Source organism: Grampus griseus (assembly GCF_964374135.1).
Source record: "Grampus griseus genome assembly, chromosome: 18".
Lineage (NCBI taxonomy): Eukaryota > Metazoa > Chordata > Mammalia > Artiodactyla > Delphinidae > Grampus > Grampus griseus.
Genome location: NC_139012.1, coordinates 11959251 through 11983778, shown reverse-complemented (window position 1 = coordinate 11983778; position 24528 = coordinate 11959251). Strand labels below are relative to the sequence as shown.

Below are 24528 nucleotides of genomic sequence, written 5' to 3'. Positions count from 1 at the left end.
CAGTAGGGTTTTCCAGTCTCAGCACTGTTGGCATTTGGGGCAGATAATTCTTTGTTGAGGGGGCTGCATGTCAGCATCTCTGGCTTCTACATAGGAGACGCCAAAAGCACACTCCCAGTTGTGACCATTAGAAATGTTTCTAGAGATTTCCAAGTGTTCCCTGTGGGGGCTGTTTTGATAGCTCCGGTGGAGAACCGCTGACCTAGAACCTTGCTATTTAAAGTGTGGTTCCACGTACCGGCAGCAGCAGTGTCACCCGACAGCTTGTAAAAATGCAGCATTTCAGACCCACTGGTCACAAATCTGCATTTTAACAAGCTCCCCAGGTGATTCACAGACACATTAAAGAGCACACTGGTCCAGAGTGAAGCCAAAATGAGATCAGAGATGAAGACATTTCACTTCTGGGCTCATCTTTGGATTTACACAAGAACCAAGAAGATCGGCTTCTCCAAATCCTATTGTGATAACTCAGGTCAGAAGAGGAAAAAGAAAGTTGCATTTCCTTCTACTTACTTGATGCATCGGGTTAAGTGTCTCTGTCTTTCCAGGAAAGGATATATTCATGCTATCATTTCCTATATTCAATACTTTAATTTGGACTTCATTTCCTTTGGGGAAGACGGGAAGAGTTTTCTGAGCAAAATAAAAGAGAATTGGCAGTGAGGTCTTCAGTGCATACCGAAGATGACCCTAACCGTGGCACCGGAGTCACTTTCCCCCTGGCCGAGGAAGGTGGACTGGCTGAGGCACACAACGTACCCACCACGAAGCCCAGGAGGCCTCCAATCCTGCACTTCATGGCGCCCACAGAAAGTGATGCTCGGACAGAACATGGAAGCAGTCAGCAAGAGGCTGCTCTCGGTCCTACCTAGCCACCTCCAGGTCAGACCTGGTCAAAGGATGCCTGATGTATGAAGCCTGATACCTGAGGGGTCAGAGTAACCGTCGCCTAAATGAAGGTTGATCTTGTTGTAGCGCCTGAGGTCTGCTCTCCCTCGTAACTCTAGAAGCTCAGACCTCAGCCCTGGACATAGTGCTCTGAATATCCCCTCCCAATGCTTGGGAGCCCCCTGCCTCTCACCCTGCTCAGGGTTTCTGCCTTTTCTCTCAAATCCCAGTGTCACTGAAGTAATCCACGTCTATTTTAGCCCCACAATTCATTTCCCACTAGCATAAAGCTAGTGATGTCCAAGAGAAAGTGAGCACACCCAAGCTCAAGGCAGCATTACTGACCACAGCCAACAGGTGGAATGACCCAAATGTCCATCCACAGATAAATGGATCAACAAAATGTGCTATATCCGTATGAAAGACTATTATTCTGCCTGAAAAAGGAAGGAAATTCTGACATGTGCTACAACATGGATGAAACTTGATGACACCGTGCTCAGTGAAATAAGTCAGACACAAAAGGACAAATACTGCATGACTCCCCTTATATGAGGTACAGAGAACAGTCAAATTCAACGAGACGAAATAGAATGGTCATGGCTGGGGGCCTGGGGGGACGTAGAATGAGGAGTTGTTTAATGGGTACAAGGTTTCAGTTCTGCAAGATGAGAAGTGTTCTAGGGATTGAGGTCACAACAATACGGATGTACCTAGTGCTACCAAGCTGTACACGTAGAAATGGTTAAGACGGCAAATTTTATGTTATACGTATGTTACCACGCTTAAAAATTTAAAGAGAGAGAAGGGAGGGAGGGAGGGAGAGGGACAGAGACAGAAACAGAGAAAGAGACAGAGAAAAAGAGAGACATGGGGGTGCAGGTGTGGGAAAAGGAGGGGAGGGGAGGGGGGAGAGAGAGATTTTACCTCTCATCTTACATACTACCTAACACCCTGTTTCTGAGAGCTGCTCTCAGACGAACAGCATTAGGAATCTAGTTCAGTCCCATTTTGAGTCCAACAGACGTGTGGATTAGCTTGGGAACTAACCATCATCAGGAATGTTAGGATACAAAAGGCATCTTCCCATGAACAATTTCCCATTACAATTTACATATTTTTGAAGGACTTTGTGAGTGCCGAACCTCTTTTAACCAGATCTCCTAGGAGTTTAAATAGCAAAAGAACAAGTTCCACAAACTTCCCTCCCCTTATAAAAACTGTATTATAAACGGAAGCCCCTGTGTAACTGCCATCTAAGTTTTCTCCTAATTGAGTGCACCTTTTTGGCCCTATTCCTGGCTGCGTCCTTTGCAATGACAAGAACCCACAGGGCGCGCTGACTGAAAGGGACTGTTTTGCCCTGCAGCGCATCGTCCACAGCCCCAGGACTTAGTTTATCAGCAAATCCCTGGCCTCCCTCATCCTCTCAGTCCTGGAGAAGGACGCTCCACCAGACCCACCAAGAAAGGCCACTGGAGAATCAGAAAGCAGCTCACCTCGATTTCCACCTGCACAATTGCAGCTGCCACAAAAGCCATGGAAGCCAGGAACATCCCAACCGTCATCTTCTTCAAGGAGCTGGCGGGACAAGCAGAAGGGTGGCTCTCAGCCAGCCGCAGGTGAGCAAGCTGACGGTAAACCCACAAGGGAAGCGCTCCTCTCCCGCCCGCCTCCCCCAGACAAAACCAACTCCCCTCCAAAACACGTGGATTCCAAGCGTCTCTCTGTCTCTTATTCATGACCAGGACTAAGGAGGATAAATGTTACAGCTTCTCATTTAAATTCTAGAAACTACTTTGGACCACAGTTACTATTTCTATCATCTACACATACAAGGGAGCCTTAATGAGAGGCTTTTTCAGGGTGCCATTAATAGCACTTTTATTTTAAGGGCAAATTTTCAGAAACGTCAGCACATAGACATCTGATTCGAAAATATTTCTTTGAAAACTCCCTCACGTAGGTGGCGTCATGGGAGAGGAGCCAGACATTCTTTCTGCTGAGGCTCTGGGAGCTGAGGGAGTGCAGCCCATTTGCAAAGCCCATTTGCAAAGCTGAGGGAGTTCGGACACATGGAGTCCGAACCCCAACCCGAGGGTCACCTACGTGAAATTGAAGCCACATTTTGCGATCAGAGGATACACCACAGCATCCATGATGGGAACCAGGATAACGATCAGGATGGCGTTCACGGTCTGCAGAGGAAGTGGAGAGGAGCTGTTACTGCCTCAGCGGTGGCTCTGAGCTCTGGAAGCGACTTAAATATTTTCTCTCACCTGCATCTGATCTGGCTGAATTTCAATAATTCCCTAAAAAGAGGGGGAAAATCTCATTGATAAGTTCGCACAGAGGATCAGTTGGGGGGTTGGAATGTTATGAGAGAGAAGCAAAAAGGGGGCAAAGGGGCTAAAGCAAAGGAATAGGGACCAGGGGCCGTAAAATAGCTCCAGGTCCCAGACTTACAATTTTCCCATTCATAGTTGTTGCCTGCAGCGTCCACCTGGAGCCCTTAAAAACAAGTTAAGTTTACTGCGTCATCTGGGAATGTGGGTTTTAAGCGTTTTATAAGCCAGTGTGGAGTCTTTTCCAAATCAGGAATGAGGTCTGAATTGCTATGGGGTTTAAAGATGTTTTTCAGTATCAGGCTCCTCTCCCAGTTCCACTGTGATTGTAGGTAAGAAGAAACAACTTGCATTTCTGCTGTTCAGTTAACAACAAATAGTACTCCAACCACTCACAGAGAGCCTACAAAGTACTACTTTGAGATAAGCTCTCCTTCATAGAGACAGAAATGCATTTCTGAGGTTTGCTGGGAAGTTGACATCACCTGCAAGGTGAAAGCATCTTCACACCCTGAGGCTATTTTATGTTCACTGGGATCACAGTTTCAGGAACATTATTACTGTTAAGAGCCTACTGTTATGTTAAAACACAAAAACAAACAAACAAAAAACAAGAAGGGAGTATCATTGTCATTAAAGTAAATTTTAAGAAGTAAAATGGTGATATAATGCAAATGTGGAAAAAAAAAAAAAAAAAGCCTATCGTTGACAGCCTAGGTTGTCCTAAAATGTAATTCCATCAAGAGAGTGATGGATTTAAACCTGGGCAGCCTACTTATATTCAACCTGTTTTGTAGTAAAAGATGATGCAGGACTGTACAAGTATATGTTATATATTCCATGGAGAACTGGATATGTGAATTTTTGAACATAATCTATCATCTCTACTAGGAGAACATCATCGAAAGTCAGGAAATATGCCACCGGCTGAGTTCTTAATACAAGCCAGTCACTGATTACTTACTATACATTCTCTCTTTTGATCCTCACAGCCTTGCCCTGGGTTATTACCCTTTCAGAAGGGTTAAGGGATTACGCCAAGTCACACAGATAAAAGGTGCTCAGTGCATTTCTAGTGCAAGCCTGATTCTAATAACCAGTTCCCGCCCAACATGCAAAACTTGTTCTTAAGATGTTGGTCTAAATTTCATACTTACAAATAAGGAGATTAATGTCTATTCTCAGTTTTTTCCAAGAGATGGTTTACCCTTTTAATAATCCCTCCTGTACAATAAAACCATACACGTGTGTAAATTTCTTCTTAAACCCCGGTTTCTAAAAGAAAGGATAGCTTATCACTTTGGCTACTGAGCGTCATGCATTGGGTTTTCTAACCCTATTTAGAAAAATTCCTAGGCACGCATCTTCCAGCTGTGGGAGAAAGAGCAGGGTGACAAGTCAATGATGTGTTCCAGCTCCTGCTCTGATTAGAATGACTTTGGCAGGCATTTCACATTTCTGGATGGTGCTTCTAGCCCAAGAATCCCGTTTCAGCGTGGAAGATATCAAGTCCCTCTCAGTCTAAATATTCTGTGTATCCCATAAAAGACAGTACAGTACAGCTTTTACATGCTGTATCAGGAGAAAAGCTCTGAATTCTCAATTTGGCTGGCAGGAGTCCTGGATACTTGTCTTTCCCAAGGCTCCTCTACTCGACCCCGCCTACTTTTCTTCATTGTTTTGTCACAGAAATGTGGATAGAACCCTCTAGATAATTAAAAAAAAAAGGGGGGGGAAAGAAAGAAAGAAACCCTAGGTGATCGAACAGTTACCAAGTAAATGAAATGTAAAAAAGGAACTGGAAGAGAACATTTTCAGGAGCTAAATACTAAGTAGGTACAGCTTGCCATGCGGTAATGCCCAAAGAATGTTTTGTTAATGAAGATGTACAGAAACACAGTTTCATATTACCTGCTGATCAAACAAGGCCCAGAACATGGGGAGAGGAATATACAGGAACATCACTCTTGTAACCATCTTAATTTGAGAGATGAGCTGCTCCTGCAGTTGGAGTGAGTGCGGGGACAAATCAGACATGACCTGTGCCAGAGCTCCCAGCCAATGCTATTTTCAGCGTAGACATATTTGCATCTAGAGACAAGCTGGGAGGTGAGTAATTGTTCCAAGAACCCTATCACAGGTTTCTTTAGAAAACCCCAAATTCCTAAGGTGTTGAAAATAAGAGTGAAAACATCTTTAGGAGGTAAATTATTCAAATTTAAGTGTAAATTCACTAAATGTAAATCCCACCACCATCACTTAACCCTTCGATATTCAAACTAAAGTTACGTGGTCATAATGACATATAACGAACGGCAGATTATTCCACATGAATAACTATGAAGAGGTAATATTGTTTCCAGATAAATTATATCCATTGTTTCTCAAGGTCTTTTCAATATAAATAAGCACTCTCACACAGAGTCTTATTTAAAATGCTAATAAAGTTTATGAAGATACGACTGATAATTCTGTCCATGTAGCCTATTTAATAATACGCATTACGATCACTGGGGCCGTTGAGGCTGTAATTATCACTTACGTCGTATTTCTCGTTAGCCCAGTCCAGCCAATGCTCCCTCTTGGGAAATTTCTTACTCCGATGCTTAACCCTATTTTTGATGGCAAACTGAAGGAAGGAAGAACAATCAGATTTCAAAACAGAACTGATTCCTTTATCAGTGCAACACATTTCAATGAAACTCCCTTTAATGGAAGACTTACAAGAGAAGCAAAATATAAAATTGTAGATGTTAGTATAATGATGATGCTAAAGGCATGACATGCATTTATTTCAAACCTCTCACTAACTGAGAGCGTTTGAGCTGGGGTAAACGAAATCACGCTGTTACTTACTACTTTACTCTCCGGATTCTCTAGAGAGGAGCGTTCAGTAGAAATACAACACATGACACATTTGCCATTTGAGTTTTCTGGTAGCCATGTTAACAAGTAAAAGGGAAACAGGTGAAATTCATTTTAAATATATTTTATTTAACCCAACAAACCCCAAGTATGGTCTTAACATGTACTCAATGTTAAAAAATTAGTGAAAAAATTTACATTCTCTTTTCATACCAAGTCTTCAAAATCTAGGGTATACTTCACGCTTACGCCACATTTCAATTTGGATGCTAAATTTTTACCAGAAATGTTTGATCTGTATTTACACTGTCTAAAATTTATGCTTGAAAAACTAGACTTACACACCTAAGTTGTTTCAAACATATTTAAAAGCTGTCCAATAACTGAATTGAGTACTGGTTTTGAAATTTAAGAGAACCCACTACATAGAAATACGTGTATAAGAAATTACATAATTTAAATTAATTTAAGTGAAATCCAATTTAAAATTCTGTTCCCCAGTTGCACTTGCCACATTTCAAGTGTTCGATAGCCACACATGGCTAGTGGCTACCATACTGGATGGTGAAGGCCTATTATAATGTATTACAGTCACATGAAGGAGAGGGAGAACTCACTACATAGAAACAGAAGTAGAAGAAAATAAAGATTATAGTTGAACATACTTTAAAACATGGTAACACTGATCCAAAAAACATACCTACCTACCACCACCCATTACAAAATTAGAGGCTCCCAAGATTCCTTGTTTGTAAGATGCCTTTAGGAAAGCAAAGTGCATTCACAGTGATGTAACAGCAGGAGAAGGCGATGGTGATGCCAGCTGGGGACATGCATGTGACTTTGTGACTTAAAAGCAATAACTCAAAGCTACAAGGTGACTTAGGATGCTGGGAAATAACAATATCATTTTCATGACTAAATAGCTTGAAATTGTTCTTTTGGCGTTGGGGCTAAGTCATCAGTTACTTGGGAAGAAAGAACTTAGAGATCACTGGAATTGGATCATTCCTATTAGACTGGAAAAAGCTTTGTGGTGGGAATAGTTCCAATGTTAGAGGAAAGTGTAGGAGGAAAAGGGAATAGCAGCGAGGCGGGAGAATTTTTGACTTTGATAAAGTATACATGTATAGTTTAACACAATAACATCAGGAAAAGGGGAAAGTAAGTGACTAAAATTATCTTAAGGCTGCCTTTACATCCAAAAGATTACCCACACTTAAAAAAAATGAGTGACACATTACTCCCTGATTATACAATGTAGATATTCCTTTAAAAAAAAATGGGTAGCACATTTGAGAATAAAGTTATTTGACTCCATTATTTAAAAATTCCTACACTCAATATTGATTTCCTGCCTTAAAATGTGCCTGTGTGGACACATACCGTGTAGATGCACATGGAAGAAACCATATTCCGCATGTTCCTATTTGGTGAAATAGTCTTGGAAACAAGACTCCTGATGTCTGCGTAGTATGACATAGATGCACTATAAGTTAAACACTGTTCTATTTTCAGCAACTTGCTGGACTTCAATTTTTGTCATAAATTTTTTTCTAAGTATTACATACATTGATAATCTTTTCATGTGACGCTGTGTTCATTTTTAAAAGTTATTTTCTTGGCCTTAGTTCCTGCACGTAGGATTACTGACACTTTCCACACTTCAGACTCTGGATATACACTATGAAACCAGACCTCTCCATTTTTGTTTCACTGCTCCCTGACAAACATCAGATGTTGTCTATCATTTTAAGAGGTAAAGAGTCCCTTTGATTTGCTTTTCTATCACCACTGATCTTATTTTATAAGTTCAATAGCCATTTCCATCCTTCCCTTTTTGAGTTCTGTTTGTGTCCTTTTCCATTTGGTGAGTTTTATAAGAAACTTCAATTTATCAAAAAAGGAAAGAACAAGAATAAAATGTCTAAAGGAAAGTCAAAGGTTCATTGAATTTTAATTTAAAGGAGGTAGAAGGCTCTGGGGTGACTAAATGTGATTGAGAGAGAAGACTACTGAAATACTTACCCCAATACACCTGGCGACTTTAGCCATGACATTACCCTGGGGCTGGACCTTCTTGTACATTCCACTGCCAATGACAAATACAACTGGGGAGGGCAAAAGAAGATAAGTCAACAGGGAGTTTGACAGAACTATCTGTGAACTAGAATATGTGTTTTTATTTGAGTTACAACCTTGTTCTGGAGATACCGGGATTACTCATTAGTGTTGGTTTACCTCCCTCTCTCCTGGTTTCCAGAGTGCTTTTGATTCTAATGATCACAGCAGCTTCTGAGTAATATTATATTGTGTTCTCATATATGAACATTGAAGCCTAATACTATCTCCTTCCCAGAACTTGGGGCAGCTGGCAGACACTCGGTAGAGCTATTTGAGCACAAGTTCTATCCCTCTTTACAGGGATAAATGCTTTCACAGAGCAGATTAATGCATTATTCTACAAATACATAGAACACAGCTTTAATTTTCTGGCTGCAATAGCAAGAGAAAGTTTCTTCTTTTTTTTAAATCTTCAGACAAAAATAGGAACTAATCTGTTGAAACTTCTACTTAATCACATATGGCAGAATTTATTCTGTGGTCATGGTACAGAAACAGTTACCATTAATTGCATGTGCAGTTACAGTTTTATGAAAAGTTAAAAAGTTCTCTTTCAATGAGGCCATTCTTCCATGGACCGTCTTATAAAATGCATAATACTGTGAAAATAATTTAGGGGGAAAAAAAAGCCTTTCTGCAAGAGACTCTGAAAACCACAATCTCTATGCTGGGATTTCTGATTATCCAATATCACAATTCAATAATTTTAAAACATCGACGAATTGCTTGACTTCTACTTGTTTTCCCCAATTTAAGAAGACATGAAGTTTTGTCAACTCTCAAGCATATCTCCAAGTGTGTGCCTGGATTGTAGATGTTCTTTGCAGTTAAAGGAAGAGGAGTTTACTTGTATTCTCACCCAATGCTAATTTCCCTCAATCCAGACATGGAATACCCAGTTGAGTATTCCATTTGAGTTTACCTCTTTTTGTCAACCAATATTTTAATCTTTAAGCTTCTGATTAACTAATGAACTTGTTCAAGCATAGGACTGTTGCCGATAGGAACTTCTAGAGAGGATGGTAAGGCATAGGATTTGGCCTCTTCTCAAATCCATTATAAGAAAAAGCATAATCTTTGATGTAAGGATGACTCACAGGGACGAAAAGAGAATTTACCTGATGCCAATTTAACACAGCATCTGGCATAAAACAATAGTTTTTGAAAACCTATCTCTTTACCCAGAATTGAAGGAGAGAAGGCATGTATAAGCCTTCTAGGGGAGAGTGGCAATATTTAAACAATTACAGAAGAAAATGGATGTTAAAAAGGGGGCGAATCCTGAGCTTTCGCCTAAGTGTAAGGATAAAGCTAAATTACTACAACATGAGCAAAAGAGATGAAAAAGGGCATACTCAATACTATTAAAAACTGGTAAAAAAAAAATCAGAGAACGTGATAGTGCTGACTGCTACCTCATCTGAGAGGGAGGAGATGCTATGAAGGCTTGAGATGGTTATTGGGTTCTGTTTCCTTCTTTTGCTTCTGTTGTAGATTGAACTGTGTTCTCCCCAAAAGATGTTGAAGTCCCTGTCCCCAGGACCTCAGAATGTTACCTCATTTGGAAATCTAATCTTTGCAGATGATGAAGTTAAGGAGAAGTCATTAGGATGGGTCCTACTCCAAAATGACTGGTGTCCTTATCAAAAGGGGACATTTGGACACAGATGCACGCACAGGGGGAAGGCTGTGGACCGACTGAAGTTATACTGCCACAAGCCAGGGAACGATTAGAGGTAGCAGGGGAGCCTGGAAGAGATTCTTCCCTAGGGCCTTCAGAGGAAGCATGGCCCTGCTGACAGATGGATCTTGGACTTCCAGCCTCCAGAACTGTAAGACAATTAATAAATTTCTGTTGTTTAAGCTACTCAGTCTGTGACATTTTGTCATGGCAGCCCAAGGAAATGAAGACACCTACCATCTTTTAAACTGGACTATCCCTTGTAGAAAACTCTTCAGACCTCCTAAAAAGCCAATGCCAAGAACTTATGTGCAAATGACTATACACATATATTCCTCCCAGAGGGAAGACAGTCTTGTAGAAACATTTAGAGATGATACATTATGGAAAACTAGATGTTCACTGGAAATATTTAAGTGACAATTGGACCAGGTTGCCATGTCTTCAGGCAAGTTGTAGATGCGCACATGTTGATAAGAACAAAAGCTTTCAGCCATGGTTTCACCTAGTCTAGCAGATTCTATCACCTTCTTCTTAATCTGCCTAAATAGTTTCAAACCTTTAAATGTCCAACTCAGTTGATCCCCTTTCCTCTGGACTCTTTTTTGATCCTACTTTCTCTGAAACAACACGCCAACTCTACTTTCTTTGAATTCTCAGAGTATGTTTAACATGGGATAGCAATACTTTGTATTACTTACTATTACAATTTGTTACATGAACTTTTAAAAACTGGTCACAACAATTAATATGAAGGCCTGACCTGATCACAGGACTGTAGTAATTCAACTGATTTCTACTTACTCAGAGATACAGCCATAAGGGCAGCAGGAACCCCAAACGCCAATGGGTAACAAGCTTTTTTACTGTGAATTCCACATTCTTGAACTGGGGAGAAATGACAAGATTAAAATTCAGTATGGCAATGGTAATACTCATCTATTTCCCGGTTTTGTAAATCCCTAACTGGTTCTTACATATTGTTTTCACTTAATGTTCTAGACTTATCCATTTGCCTTACTGATGTCATTGCAAGTAGACGGTCATTGCAGTAGACCGATGTCTACTACAAGGCTGAGCAAACGGCTTTGCAGTAGAAAGAGCAGGAGATGGAGGCGGGTTCTGACCTTAGCCACTAAATAGACGTCTGATACCAGCTAAGCCAAAATCAGTGGGAATCCTTATGTTCTGTGGACTGACTTACTGGGAGAGACGAAAATGACCTAGACACAATAATATGAAGAAAGTGGGACTCAGAAAGTAAAATCAAAGGGCCCTGGAAAATCAGGATTATATGTCCCTGAATTCATGCCAATTAGAAAACAATTAGATGACCCAGGGTAGGGGTCAATAAACTTTTTTGTGAACAGCCAGATAGTAAATCTTTTAGGCTGTGGACCTGTCCTAACTACTCAGCCCTGCCTTTGTAGGTGAAAGCAGCCATAGACGATACACACATGGATGGTCTTGTCCAGATCTCTGGATTTGGCCTGTGGGCCATAGTCTCCTAACTCCTGTCTGAAGATCTACTTTAGCTCTGAAATCCTAGGGTTGGTAGGGAAAAAATTAAGACTCTGGAAGGGGCAACAGAAATTACTGGAAGTCCTTTCAATGGAGTTCTGGAGCCTCCAGGAATCATCTGATCCTAAAGGGGTTTGTCTTTGTTTTTGACCAGCTGTTTCACAGTTCTGCAGAGAAAGAACTTAACTAGGCAGAAAACTATAGTCATACAAATGTTTCCTGTTCGTTACTGTACAAATGATTCCTATTCACAGCAATGCAAAATAATCCCCCCATCCAGTAAAGAACCTAAATCTCTGTTAGTCAAATCCTTATTTGAACTGATTGTAGCAGCTTTCCAGTTCCCTCATCAACTAATAAGTTACATAAAATCTCTGTCATGCTGACGTTATATCTGTATGAGAGCCATGATGTTCCCTTAAAAATTATCCTATTACACATTTTCTAATTCAAACATGCACAACACATATTCTAGTAGAACCTGGAGGCGGGGGAGGTTAGGGGGTGAGAAAACATAATGTAAGAATAAAAGCTAGTACATTTTCATACAAAGCAAGTTGGAATGGGGTTTAAGTGTCATCTTCAAAGTGCTACTACAGGCAGAAATACATAAACTCCATAAATTATCTTCTTTCATAGTTTATTCTGACTCGAGGTGTGGACACCATAGTCCTGTTTTGGTCTAATTTGTCCCCAAATATTCCCTTCCATATGGGAAATTCATAAACCCTCAATGGAGTGCTGACAAGCACAAAACTGTGAGCTGATGACAGACGCTGCCCCATTCTCTTCCTTGGGGGCAGTTCTTTTAGAAATATCTGAGATGATGGGAAAGCAAAGAATAAAACCTTGCCTGCTAAATTCTTCCTGGCTCGCTGAACGTCACTGGGGAGCAAAGCTTGAAGGCAAAAATGTCAACTATGGCCCACCCGCTGTGGTTTCCAAACAGCCTCTCTTGTCTTATCTCTTACCATGAGTAAGGACTTTGCATTAATAATAAGTTAGAAAAATCGATTGCTATGCTAAGGACGGTTTAACTTCTTCAGGGGTCACTGGGATAAGGGATTCAAATAAGATTAGCAGTTAAATCTTGAAAGAAAAGTAGCTGGCATTCCAGATTTCACTGTATCCTCTAGGATGTATGTGACAGCTGAGGCATCGTGGGAGAATTGTGGGACAGGACAAACCAACAAGGACTCAACCTTTTCACCTGACTTCTCTTCACAATTAAAAAAAGAAAAACCAAGGTCCACTTCAGATATTTTTTACCTCTGAGCATGGGAGTGATGATAGTAGACAGCAAACTTCCAGCATTAATGGCCAAATAAAAGATGGAAAAAAATCTGTTTCTTTGTTTTTCCTGTAATAAAAAAGGATAAGGTAGGGTGATTTTGGCAATACAGTAACGGATCAACTGTAGCCGATGATCTGACTTGACTTTGAACTTAGCTTTGGTCAGTGTCTTACTTTCATGTGTACTCGAACAGCCTCCAATGGAGAATACACTTTGACCATGGAATTTGATTCCTCGGTGTTTATAATCACTTACATGGTTTCTGTGGTGACGCATGCTCTCACCTGGCCCTTTTCAAACTGATCTCCACCAAATGCAGACACACAAGGCTTTATCCCTCCGGTACCCAGAGCTATCAGGGCCAGGCCAACCATGGACAGTGCCCTAGGGAAAGAGATGGGTATTGCTGAAATGTGAGATCCTTAAAATCATCGGCCTCTCTTTCCCCTAATTTCCCTAAGAGGACCAGGAACACAGAGAAGGGATTCAACCTGTATCAGAAGATAATTCAAGAAATGCAGTCTTGACAGTTGAATGAAACTTGAACTCAAGGGTCTTCAAATTCATACTTTTATCTAATAATTTACCATCTAGAAAATTTAAAGAAATGGCTTGAATTCGGAACAAAGATTTAGGTATGGAGTTCTTTTGTAGCCTTATGATTTTTAGCAAAAGAATGGGTAAGTGAGATTTTAAGCATTGTCTCTGGTACAGTCATAACAGACTAATAATAGTCATTAAAAGACATTAGAAAACATGATTTAATTGCAAAGCAGAATAGCAGGTTATGTAGTAGGATCTTAACTTGTTCACAAAGTACAGAAGACTGAAAAAAGCAGAGCAAAATGTTTATTACTATAACTTTTTATAATAAAAAAGAGATTATTTATAATAATAAAAGGGATTAAAGAGTTGGGGTTTTTTTGTTTTTTTTTTTTTTGTTTTTTGCGGTACACGGGCCTCTCACTGTTGTGGCCTCTCCTGTGTGGAGCACAGGCTCCGGACGCGCAGGCTCAGCGGCCATGGCTCATGGACCCAGCCGCTCCGCGGCATGTGGGATCTTCCCGGACCGGGGCACGAACCCGCGTCCCCTGCATCGGCAGGCGGACTCTCAGCCACTGCGCCACCAGGGAAGCCCTAAACTTAAATTTTTTAAATTTACTTTTGTGTTTTCCAAGTTATCTGTGTTTTATCTCCTGAATTGAAGAAAAGCACTCACAGAATTTACCAACCCTCATTTTGTTAGATTTACAATAGGTTACTACAAATTTCAGGTTTTATAAGTGTTGATTCCATATCTTCTTGATTGCTAATATTGTTTTAAAATGCTAAAAAAATATTTTATGAAACAGATAAAGTCAAGGAAGATACTGCACATAGAAAGAATTCTTTAAAAAATCATGCCCATCTTCCTAGACTAACTGGCAGAAGCACCTCTTTCATCTTGCTTGCCTCTTAAAACAACTTGTGTTTGGCGGTGTCACTCTGAGCATTTTAAAGGACAACAAAAACATGGCCGGTTGAATATTATATACCGTGCACTCTCGTGAGGACTGTAGGCAGGTTTCAATACTAACCCCGTGAAATAAAATAAGTCACTAAGCTTTCTTGAGTACCTACTGCTTGCCAGGCAGTGCTCTAGGTGTTCTACCTGGATTAACGCACAGGCAGGTACTATTACAAATAAGGACAACTGGGCACAGAGATTAAGAATCTTGCTGAAGATCAACACTAGTCAGAGGCACAGGCAGAACCTGAACCCATATGGCCTGGCGCCGAACTCCATGTTCTTAATTGATATTGTTGATTAGAAAACTGAGGTGTGGAGGAGATAAGTTGGCCTGGGTCCTACAGCTCCTCTGTGGGACTCAGATCCTGGTAATCTGAGCTGTGGATTATACCCTGCTTATACCCACTCCCCTCCACCTACACAGCTCCCTGGGGACACCACGGGTTCACATCCAGGGACCTAGCCTGGGTGGCAATCTGATTGACTAACAAACCAGAAACACAGATACTGCAGATACTAATTTGAATTTCAATAATACTTTCCCAACCCATTAGATGGTTTACTCATAGATCGAGGAATCGAAACAAAAGAACAGAAAACGAAATAAATCTTTACAACTTGTCTGCTAGGCCAGACTGCCATGAAGGGAAATTCATCTCACAGAGGAGCAGTTGTCAATAGCACTGTTCATCAAGAAAGCAGAACATAGGGCTAGAAAAAATATTTATGAAACTGAGTTACCGAAAAATGAGCAGAAATGTGTTACAAGACAGAAAATCAAAGGTACAGAGTCTTGAGGAAACCTGGGGCAATTGAGGATCAAGGTCTGTGGGAGTTCATGTCCCTCTAGGGAAGATGGAGATTAATACAAACATCCTGTGCACTGACCACGCCTCATGGGAGATGCACCCAAGACACCAAGCCTTCAAGTGAGCAATGACTCCAGACAACTGTTAGGATGGTGACATACTGAGGACCCAACTCTGAGTCAATTCAACACCTTTCTCTACACTGATGAGGGTGGAAAGCTTTCCTTACACTTATGGTGAAGGTTCAAGGAAAATGATTAAAAATTAGAGCACCAAAGGGGGGAGGGATAAATTAGGAGTTTGGGATCAGCAGATACCAACTACTATACATGAAATAGATAAACAGGGCTTCCCTGGTGGCGCAGTGGTTGAGAGTCTGCCTGCCGATGCAGGGGACGCGGGTTTGTGCCCCGGTCCGGGAAGACCCCATATGCCGCGGAGCAGCTGGGCCCGTGAGCCATGGCCGTTGGGGCTGCGTGTCCGGAGCCTGTGCTCCGCAACCGGAGAGGCCACAGCAGTGAGAGGCCCGTGTACCGCAAAAAAAGAAGAAAAAAGATAAACAACAAGGTCCTACTGTACAGCACAGAGAACTATATTCAATATCTTGTAATAAACCATAATGGAAAAGAATATGAAAAAGAATATATAAATGTATAACTGAGTCACTTTGCTGCACATCAGAAACTAACACATTGTAAATCAACTATGCTTCAATAAAAAAATTTTTTTTTTTAAATTACAGCACCAAACAAGCAACTAGTGAGAGGATGGGGTAGGGCCGCAGTTAACATCAACTCACACGTGCACAGAAATATTGTCAGGGTTTCCATCGTGGTTGAAGTCCACGAGGTCATTAATTGAGCTCACTGCAATGACTACTTGTCCAATGGTGTAGACAATGGACAGCGACACAATTGTCCTGTGTTAAAAGAGGTCAAGAGAATCCAAGTTAATTGTACAAGAGCCATACACTTCCTACGCCAGCGCGAAAAGGACTCTGCTTCCAACTTTCAAAAGCCCAGTCGCGATTCTCCTTGTTTCTCAAACTGGGACAATTACCTGATAAACCTTTGCAAGGCAGAGCCTGCTGAAGAATTTGTTCCTCAGCATGTAAGCACTGAGCGAAGTTTTGGCTGCGAGAACCTGGGGAGGCAGAAGATCTGTTCTTTCTTTCAACTATTTGAAAGACTCAGTGTCTATTGTTACCTAGCTACTGAAATGATGACCTGTATCTTTAAATAGTCAGAGATATTTATCTTGCACCTGGTAACAATATTCGGGCAGGAGTGGTCCATTGGTTATTTTTGAATTATATTGAGTAATTTTGAGATAGTGAATATTCCTGCCTCTGCCCGTGTCATGCATTTGACCTGGAAGAGCCTTTACTTCCTTCTGTGTTAAGTCCAAGGAAATGTCCCAACGACCCGCCCCCTGCCCCCGCATCGAGCGCACTCTTGGAGCTCTTCCTGCAGGATTGGTTGAGCACCCCGTGCTTGTGGTCCAGCAGTTTGAGCCTTTCAGCAGCTGCGTTGTTTTGAGGGAGCTTTTTTGTTCTCCCAGCCCTTAATTTCTCACGCGTCATTAACAACAGACGCTATCCCTCCTACTATTTCAAGATGCGACAAAGACGTTATAAGTGTTTAGAGGAGGAAAAAAATCCTACCGATGCTACCTGCATTCACCCTGCTGAATGCCAGGCACTGTGCTGAATTCTGACAATATGAGGATGAGTAGAAACAGGGCCTGGGACTCTCTCCTAAGAGTTTTACGTTCCCTGATTCTTCGTTCCCTAGCCCACCCTCCGAAACCCCAAAGCTTATCATTACTCGTTGGCTTGCTCGTTAACAAGAAACCTGCCATGACTCACTTGAACTTCCCCAGCCAGGAGTCGGCAATGAGAGCTCCGAGAATGGGCGTCAGGTAGCACAGAGCCACAAACGTGTGATAGATGGCGGTGCTCAGATTGTCGTTCCAGTGGAGGAAACTTTGAAAGTACAGAATCAGGATCGCTTTTTGCCGAGGGTGGTGGAGGACGAGAGGGCAACAAAGTTAGCAGTGGCTACAGTAACTCAAGCTCTTCACTGACGGGGGGTGGGGAGAGTGTTGAAGAGTTACCTCTCATTCCATAGTAGGAAAATCTTTCACAGAACTCATTGATCACGATGAAGAAGATGCTCACGGGATAACCAAAGCAGCTCTGACAAAGAGAAAGAGTCTGCGTTTGAAACAAGCTCCTCACTGGTCCATATTCGCCAGTGAGGGCTAACGGCATGGAAAGTAGCGGATGCGTGTTTAGTAACTTATCAGAGGCACTCCGGAGGTGGAATCAAGAATTAAAAAGTTTCATTCCCTTACACTCTACATAGAGACAACAATGAAATGAAGATTTTCTTGTTTTATAGTTTTACTGTTAGTCTGAGAAAAGCTAGACAGGCAGACCTCAGAGATATTGTGGGTTTGGTTCCAGACCATCGCAATAAAGTAATAATTGCAATAAAACAAGTCATACAAAGTTTTGGGTTTCCCAGTGCATATGAAAGTTACGTTTACCTATACTGTGGTCTGTTAAGTGTGCAATAGCCTTATGCCTAAAAAAATAAGGTACATACCTTAAGTTACGAATGCTTTGCTGCTGAAAAATGCTAACCATCATCTGACAACACAGGGTTGCCACAAACCTTCAATCTATACAGAAACACAGTCTCTGGGAAGCACAATAAAACGAGGTATGCCTGTACAGAGCATTTCCTAAAGAGAAGAAATGTCACACGGGAACTCAGGAGGGTCCCCTCATTGGTGTGAGATGCATGAGGTGCATTTGTTAAGCAAATGAAGCACAGCTGTGAACATTTACGGGCAAAACAGGTTGTAAAGTTTACATCATGAAGCTATGTGGAGAAGTAGAAAGGATACTCACCGGCCGTGAGAACGTTCCTGAAAGAAAACAAAATGCCGCCGTTAGAGTCAAGTACTTAAAATGCTTTCGGCTGAGTTAAGCTCAGACCCTCCGTGTTGGTCAGGCCGTCGGGTGTGTTGTCCAGACCCTCCGGCCCTGTCCACCATCCCAGTCCCAGGCCTGGGCCGCTCCTCCGAGTCGGGCTGGGCTGGTGGCTGCATTTTCTTTCAATCACCTGCTCGGGCAACTCGCGTGTGTGGTCAGGATGGAGAGCCAGAGGCTCCGAAAATCTGCCGAAACCACTTCCTCCTTAAAAGACTTAAAAAGGCTGCCCAATGCCCACGGGATAGAATCCAAACTTCACCATCTCACAAGGTCAGAGGGTTTGGATGGGGGTTAAACAGAAAACGCTTAAGAGTGCCTGCTACACAGTGAGGTCCCACGCCCGTCCTGTTCCCCGGGCCGCCCTTCCTCCCGCCCGGCCCCGGCACACAAGGCTCCCGGGAAACGCCACGCGCACCCACCTAAAGTCCTCAACGAGACAGCGACCCCTCTGCCGGGAAGCCTCCTTTTAACGTGCCCCTTCCCTTCGCGAAGCCTCCTCTGACCTCCCCACGTCCCCGGTGTCTTTGCGTCAGAAAAGTGAATTAGAACAGGAAGAAAATGGGTGAGAATCCAAGTGAGTTGGTAAAAACTGGGTGCCGCTGACCGCCTTCGAAGTCCTAGCTGTCCCCTTGATCCCCTCTGTTCCAGCCCTGCTTTTCTGTCTCCGCTGAGTTCCGGCCGGAGCGGCCTGTAGTCTCACCTGCGCCACTGCCGATACCGACAGCCTGGCCCGCGCCAATCAGGGTCTGTCACAGGCTGTCCCAGCGCCCACCGCTCCCCGCGGCCCCGCCTCCGGCCGCACTGACGACCTTCGAATCCCCCGCGGGGCTCTGGATCCGTGACACCACAGCAATGGTTCTCAGACCGGAGGCTGCCTCAGAGGCACCTCCAGGGCTGGGGGGGAGCAGGCTTCTGGCCCCCACGCCCAGAGCTGCTGTCCCTGTAGGCCTGGCGTGGTCCCTCGAGCTTGCATTTCTAACAAGTTCCAAGGGGATGTCGGTGCTGCTGGTCCAGGGACCACACTCGGAGAATCACACGCAGACTGTGAGGTCGAGTTGCCTGACCCATCTACGTAAGTAAGTTTTATCCCTGCCCTGTCCCCGAGCACCAGAGAGACCCGCCTGTGCCCTGTGTCCCGGGGCGGGGGCGGGGCGGGGGAGGGAACCGGACACAGAAGCCGGACGGCTCGCTGGCGTCTCCACCACGGCCCCCAGCGCCAGCTCTTGCACCTTCCCCGTTCTGGGCCTTTCCTCTCGGACCTGCCACCTTGTGTTTTCATCATGTGCAAGTCCAGGGCCCCATCCCACAAGAAACAAACTGCAGCTCTGCCTGAGGAACTCCCTTCTTGGCCTGGACCGCGTGGTCCTCCAGGGCCCCCTTCATCTCGTGGGCCGGGGTCTTCCTTCCTGAAGCCGCTCATGCTGGGCTGTGGGTATCTGCACTTCCCCAGCTCAGCACGGCCTCACACCCCACACCAGACAGTCTCCAATTCTTGCCTCATCATTTAAGAGCAGTGATGCTATTTTAGTCCTTGTCCTAAGGTGGGAAATATTAAAATTCTGGAAGGAGAGTCTTCACCACTAACAGACTGGTTTTCTCCCCAGTTAGACTTCCTTGTGGGAAGGGGCTGCTCTCAGGGGCAACATGTGAAGAATGCGGGCATGGGGTCAGATGGGTAATGGGATCTCAGTCCTGACCCCCCGTGACCCTGGGCAAGCCCACCTCCCCTGTGGACAGCCTGCCTATCAGATGAAGATAACGCCACCCACCTTCTAGGATGACTGTAAGAGTTCCACATGGGAAGCCCCAGACCAGGGCTCAATGGGTCCTTCAGTGGGAGATGCTACCACATCAGAATACTCAGCCCCTCACACGGTGCTTTTCAGAGTGGAAATTAAATGTTTGTTGAATGAATACATATTCCAAAGATCCAGCCACATCAGTCATCAAGTACCGTGTTCAGATCCTGGCTCTGCCACTTAGCAGTTCCATTTGCCCCGCTAGCCTCCTTCTGTTGGTGAGGCTGACCTGGTGGGCTTCATCGGTGTCCCCATGTCTCCCCAATCCCCATAGAGTTTGGCCAATGGGGAGCCGTCGCAGGAGGTCAGAGGGTCAGGGTGTTCCTCTCCCTGAGAGGAACAAGTGTCAGCCACTGTGCCTCCGAGGTCGGCCCTCTCTCTCTCCACACGACTCTCCTTCCAGGTTTCCATCCCGGTTTTTTCCACTTCCTACAGGTGGTAGGCCGATACTCCGGGTACCTGCACCATCACTTATGGTGCCCTGCCCCCCACCCGTCTAAATGTCTTTCTGTGAATAAACACCCCTATTTTGAGAATGCCATCGGTTTCCTGCTGGGACCATCATGGACAAACAAGCCACGTTTCATCACCAGACTACATGTTGCCGTGTTTCATCACCAGAGTGGGGAGACGGCCACTCTGCTGTGAAATAAAAGGACCTGCCAGGAAGGCGCTCTTGCAAAGTTCTACAGGACCAGCCTGTTGGCAGTATTCGAAGCCTGTTTCTTTGCTCTGTCTTCTTGAGGATCTAGCAGGACCATACGACGCTCCGCCTACTTCGACTTCAGATAATGTAGCCTTACCACTGTCTCCCAAAGACCAGACAAAGCAATGAGTGTCGTCCACACAACAGCTCAGGTTGGTTCTTGCAATGGGCCTTCTAGAGAAAAGCAGGAGGAGGGTATGAAAATCCAGACTCAACAGAGATAGCCTGGAGCTTTGCTGCAATCATCTCTTCCACATGTCTCTCAGAATTTTGGTTTGCAGGGAAAGACTTCACCTGGCCAGGGTAGCACCTGTGATTTTTTGGCTAAATATTACTTAGCACCAATTATTTGCTAAATAATAATGGCAAAGGTTTTGTTTAGTTCAGACATGAATAGGGTTACAGCAAAGAGATCTTAAACCTTATTACAGCAACCGTTGCACCCAGAACTACATGATGGAAAATGAAATTCCTGAACTCCAAGTGAAAATCTGAGATTTAGTACCCACTCATCACTCGGGAAGTTTTTTCTTTTCTGAAAGCTGTGTGTTCCAAAGAACCACTTTTATTGCCGTGGGGCAGAGGTTGCTAAGCTCTTCTTTTATAGAATTCAGAGCTACTTACTGGATGTAATACTGCAGTCAGCATTTCTTAATACACCCGTGTCCTCTCAGGATTGCTGTCTGAGGAAGCTAAGTGTGGAAGGGGGGTTACGTCGAGCCTTAAGTCTGAACTCAAATTTCAACTGTCACAAGATTCTGTTTACTCTGGTAGAGTTGGGTCTATTGTTGATATCCTGATAGTAAATCTGATCGGCATATTTGAGTGGTCTGATGTTTCTAGCATCTTTCATGGGTCACTTGGTTTTAACTACTGGGTCAGAGTAAAACAGCTTAGCCAGTCCCGGCATATAGCAACCATGGAACCAATGCTGGCTCTTACTGTTATTCTAAGCCTAGCAGTGCTTTTGTCTCTCTTTTGGTTAAAGAATTTAGTAAAAATAAGTGTACATTATAAACCTCTATGATTACTGACTTCTGAGGACAGCAGGAAAAACCAAGAAAGACACACTATTGCTTTCCAGTAGTTGATGGAATCTCTCCATTAAGGTGACTATTTCCTACTACTTAACGGAGCACATTCCATATTTTGAACCATTTAGGGATAGAAACCCTAACTTTAATGTTTTATTACCTAGAAACTGATAACTCCCTCAGCAACATGATGGGCGTAAAGAGTGCTTTTCTAGGATTTAGACTTGGGAAGGGAAGGAAGAGGCATCTTTGCTGGATCTAACAGAGAAGCTCGTGCCTGCATGCAGAGAGAAAAGTATTCCCTATCATCGCCGGGAGGGAAATTGAGGGAGAGATTTAAGCACTGCATCGTGTGTTGGGGATGACATTTCTTCAGTTGCATGGTGTGGGTGGCAGAACAGTGGTCCCCCGAAGATGTCCATGTCCCAATCCCCAGGGCTTGTGGGTATGTTACCCTCCACGGCAAAAGGACTTTGTAGGTGTGATTCATTCAAGGACCCTGAGATGGGGCATTTATCCTGGATTATCTGGGTGGCCTCAGCACCATCAAAAGTGTCTTTGAAAGAGTCAAAGGAGGAGATATGAAGACAGAAGCAGAAGTTGGGGTGACAGCAATCGCTAGAAGGCCACCACGATCCAAGGTATGTGGTGACCTCTAGAAGCTGAAAGGACAAGGAAATGGATTCTGTCCCTTGAGCCTCCAGAAGGAACCAGCCCTGCCAACACCTTGCTTTTGCCCCAGTGAAGCCCACGTCAGGCTTCTGACCTCCAGAGCTTTAAGACGATAATTCTGTGTTGTTTTAAGCCACTGTTTGTGGTGATCTGTTACAGCAGCCATAGGAGACTAATTCACGTGGGTTTGCCTCAAGCTCTGTAGATGGAGGTTTCATCTCTATTTACATAGATCATAAGACTCACATCTCCTAGCAAGTTTTATTTGTCAGCAACATGTCCTTTTATCACTTGTTTTCCTGAGCTACACTTTCTATCCGAGGGCTTAGGCGTCCATACGCGGCACCTGCCTTTTTGATGGGATTTGGCAGCATCTGTACTTGCTCAGCTGCCTTCTGCAGGTTTCTGACTCTTCATAACCCATCTCTAAAGTGGGGATGCTGCCCTACAGGGTGGCTACCCCAGGACTAAGGGGGTCTGAAAACGGTTTCATAAACCGGGAGTAAAACGAGTTTCCTCGATTATGGCTCTTTTAGGCTGTGCATATGCCTCACAAAGTTGGTCACAGGAGACCCCAGGGGACACAATGCTCCTGCTAGAATATACTTAGCCTCACTCTCAGCAGAAGTAGCTTCTGAGTTAAGGTGAGAACTCCTCTCACAATATTACCCCTGCAGTTAGTAGATGGAAGGACATGGGACTTTGGAATCAGCTTGGAGACAATCTTCCCAGCCATGAGGCTCTGGTCAAAACACTCAACCACTGGCCTTCCATCTCTTCATCCAGAAATGCTAACACCTTCTTTGCAGGTTGGTTAGTAAGATCGAAGCTACATTAATAAGATGAAGTTTGTTATTTACTGCATCCCATGAAGACATCTGGGTAGTGTGGATGGATGTTTGGAATGGAGTGACTTTAAAATAGGGACAAGAATTTGCCATGGGGAGCCCTGGCAGGGGTGAGAGGTGGCCCTTGAAGAAAGAGGCCGTCCCCTCCAGGGTTGCTCTCATTGACCAAAATCAGAAGGTCCTTATGATGTCACCTGGGGAAATCAGGTCATGGGATGAGGAAGTTGTGGACAGAGAAAAGGCAGACTTCTCAAATACAAGCACAGCGGCAAGCACTGACTTTCAGTCAAGCTGTTTTCAAATCGGCAGCAGCATAGTGCGTGACTGTGTGAGTGGCTGCAGGCGTGAAAGGAACGTTCAAAAATTCTCCAGCGCAGCGGTTCTCCACGTGTGGTCCCTGCACCAGCAGAAGCAGCTCCTGGGAACTCCATGGAAATGCAAACTCTCAGGTCCAGCCCAGACCCATGGAATCAAAAGCTCAGAGGGTGGGGCCAGCTGTCTGTGCCGGGGATACAGGTTGGGAGCCACTCGCTGCCCCAGAGCAGAGCTAGGGAGCCACACGGGAGGGGTTGGGGCGCAGGCAGGCGCTGAGCATCACTCACGTCTGGGTGATCAGCTCCTATGATGTGATTCTGGCCTCGGCTCTTCATTCCCTCTTTCTGAGCTCTGTCCTCCGTTCACCAGGACGACGGTGACAAACAAGACGCCTTGCCTCACCTTCCCGCCCCCTGCCCACCCCACTGACATGAGCGTCCCGGGTGAAGGCTCTCAGGACTGCCCTCAAACCTCGCTGGCTCTGCTACCTGCAAGGCCAGGCCTCCCCTGCGGACCTGACTTCCGTCATCTTCCACCGCAGCAGTCCAGACAGGCCTCCTACTTCTCCCTCCCTCCAGGCTCCTTCATGGCTCCCGGCAGCATTAGGGCAGTTAGCGCCTCCCCCCGCCACGCACCCATCAGTCTCCCCATCCTCTCTCCCCGCTTAGATCCCTTTAGCCTCTTTACAATCACCCCAGACACAGCGAGCTGTTCTGACTTCTGGAAAGTGTTTCAGAGCCTCACATATCATATGATCCCCCCCACCTTTTTTTCTTTTTTGAGAAAATAAAGCGTGTGCCATTTCAAAAAGAGCCCAGCAGGACATGCACCAGGCATAACTGCAGCTGAGCTGAGACTTGGTGGCGGGAGAGGCAGGGGGGCCTGGTGTTGCACCCCTGCTTTGATTTTTTTTCCAAAATTGATCAGCTTTGATCAAGAAGTGAAAGGGCTTTTCTTTCCTTCAATGGGTTTTTCCCACAGGAGTCAGGCTAGTTACAGAACAGGCTCTGCACCTGTCACCCAAGGCCCTAGTTTCCAGAGTGGCTCTTCCTGAGGCTGTTTCTTGCCTGATAGATGATTTTTTTCCTTCCTGGAATGTCTGGCCACATGTCC

At 44.2% G+C, this 24528-nt stretch overlaps 1 protein-coding gene across 1 annotated transcript in view; it reads right to left on the bottom strand.

Annotated features, from left to right (window-relative positions):
• SLC15A1 (solute carrier family 15 member 1) overlaps positions 1–20251 on the bottom strand; it is a gene marked incomplete at both ends in the record, with an annotated part of 35992 nt that extends 15741 nt beyond the window's left edge. The window contains 17 exons of the mRNA XM_082675357.1: positions 517–636; positions 2391–2472; positions 3001–3089; positions 3171–3203; positions 3358–3402; positions 5148–5237; positions 5779–5865; positions 8130–8212; positions 10711–10794; positions 12697–12787; positions 13006–13105; positions 15840–15959; positions 16908–17049; positions 17156–17237; positions 17958–17974; positions 18814–19046; positions 20070–20251. Coding sequence (XP_082531483.1) covers positions 517–636; positions 2391–2472; positions 3001–3089; positions 3171–3203; positions 3358–3402; positions 5148–5237; positions 5779–5865; positions 8130–8212; positions 10711–10794; positions 12697–12787; positions 13006–13105; positions 15840–15959; positions 16908–17049; positions 17156–17237; positions 17958–17974; positions 18814–19046; positions 20070–20251 — 1680 coding nt within the window. The remainder of the gene's footprint in view (positions 1–516; positions 637–2390; positions 2473–3000; positions 3090–3170; positions 3204–3357; positions 3403–5147; positions 5238–5778; positions 5866–8129; positions 8213–10710; positions 10795–12696; positions 12788–13005; positions 13106–15839; positions 15960–16907; positions 17050–17155; positions 17238–17957; positions 17975–18813; positions 19047–20069) is intronic.
• Positions 20252–24528: the final 4277 nt, after the last annotated feature.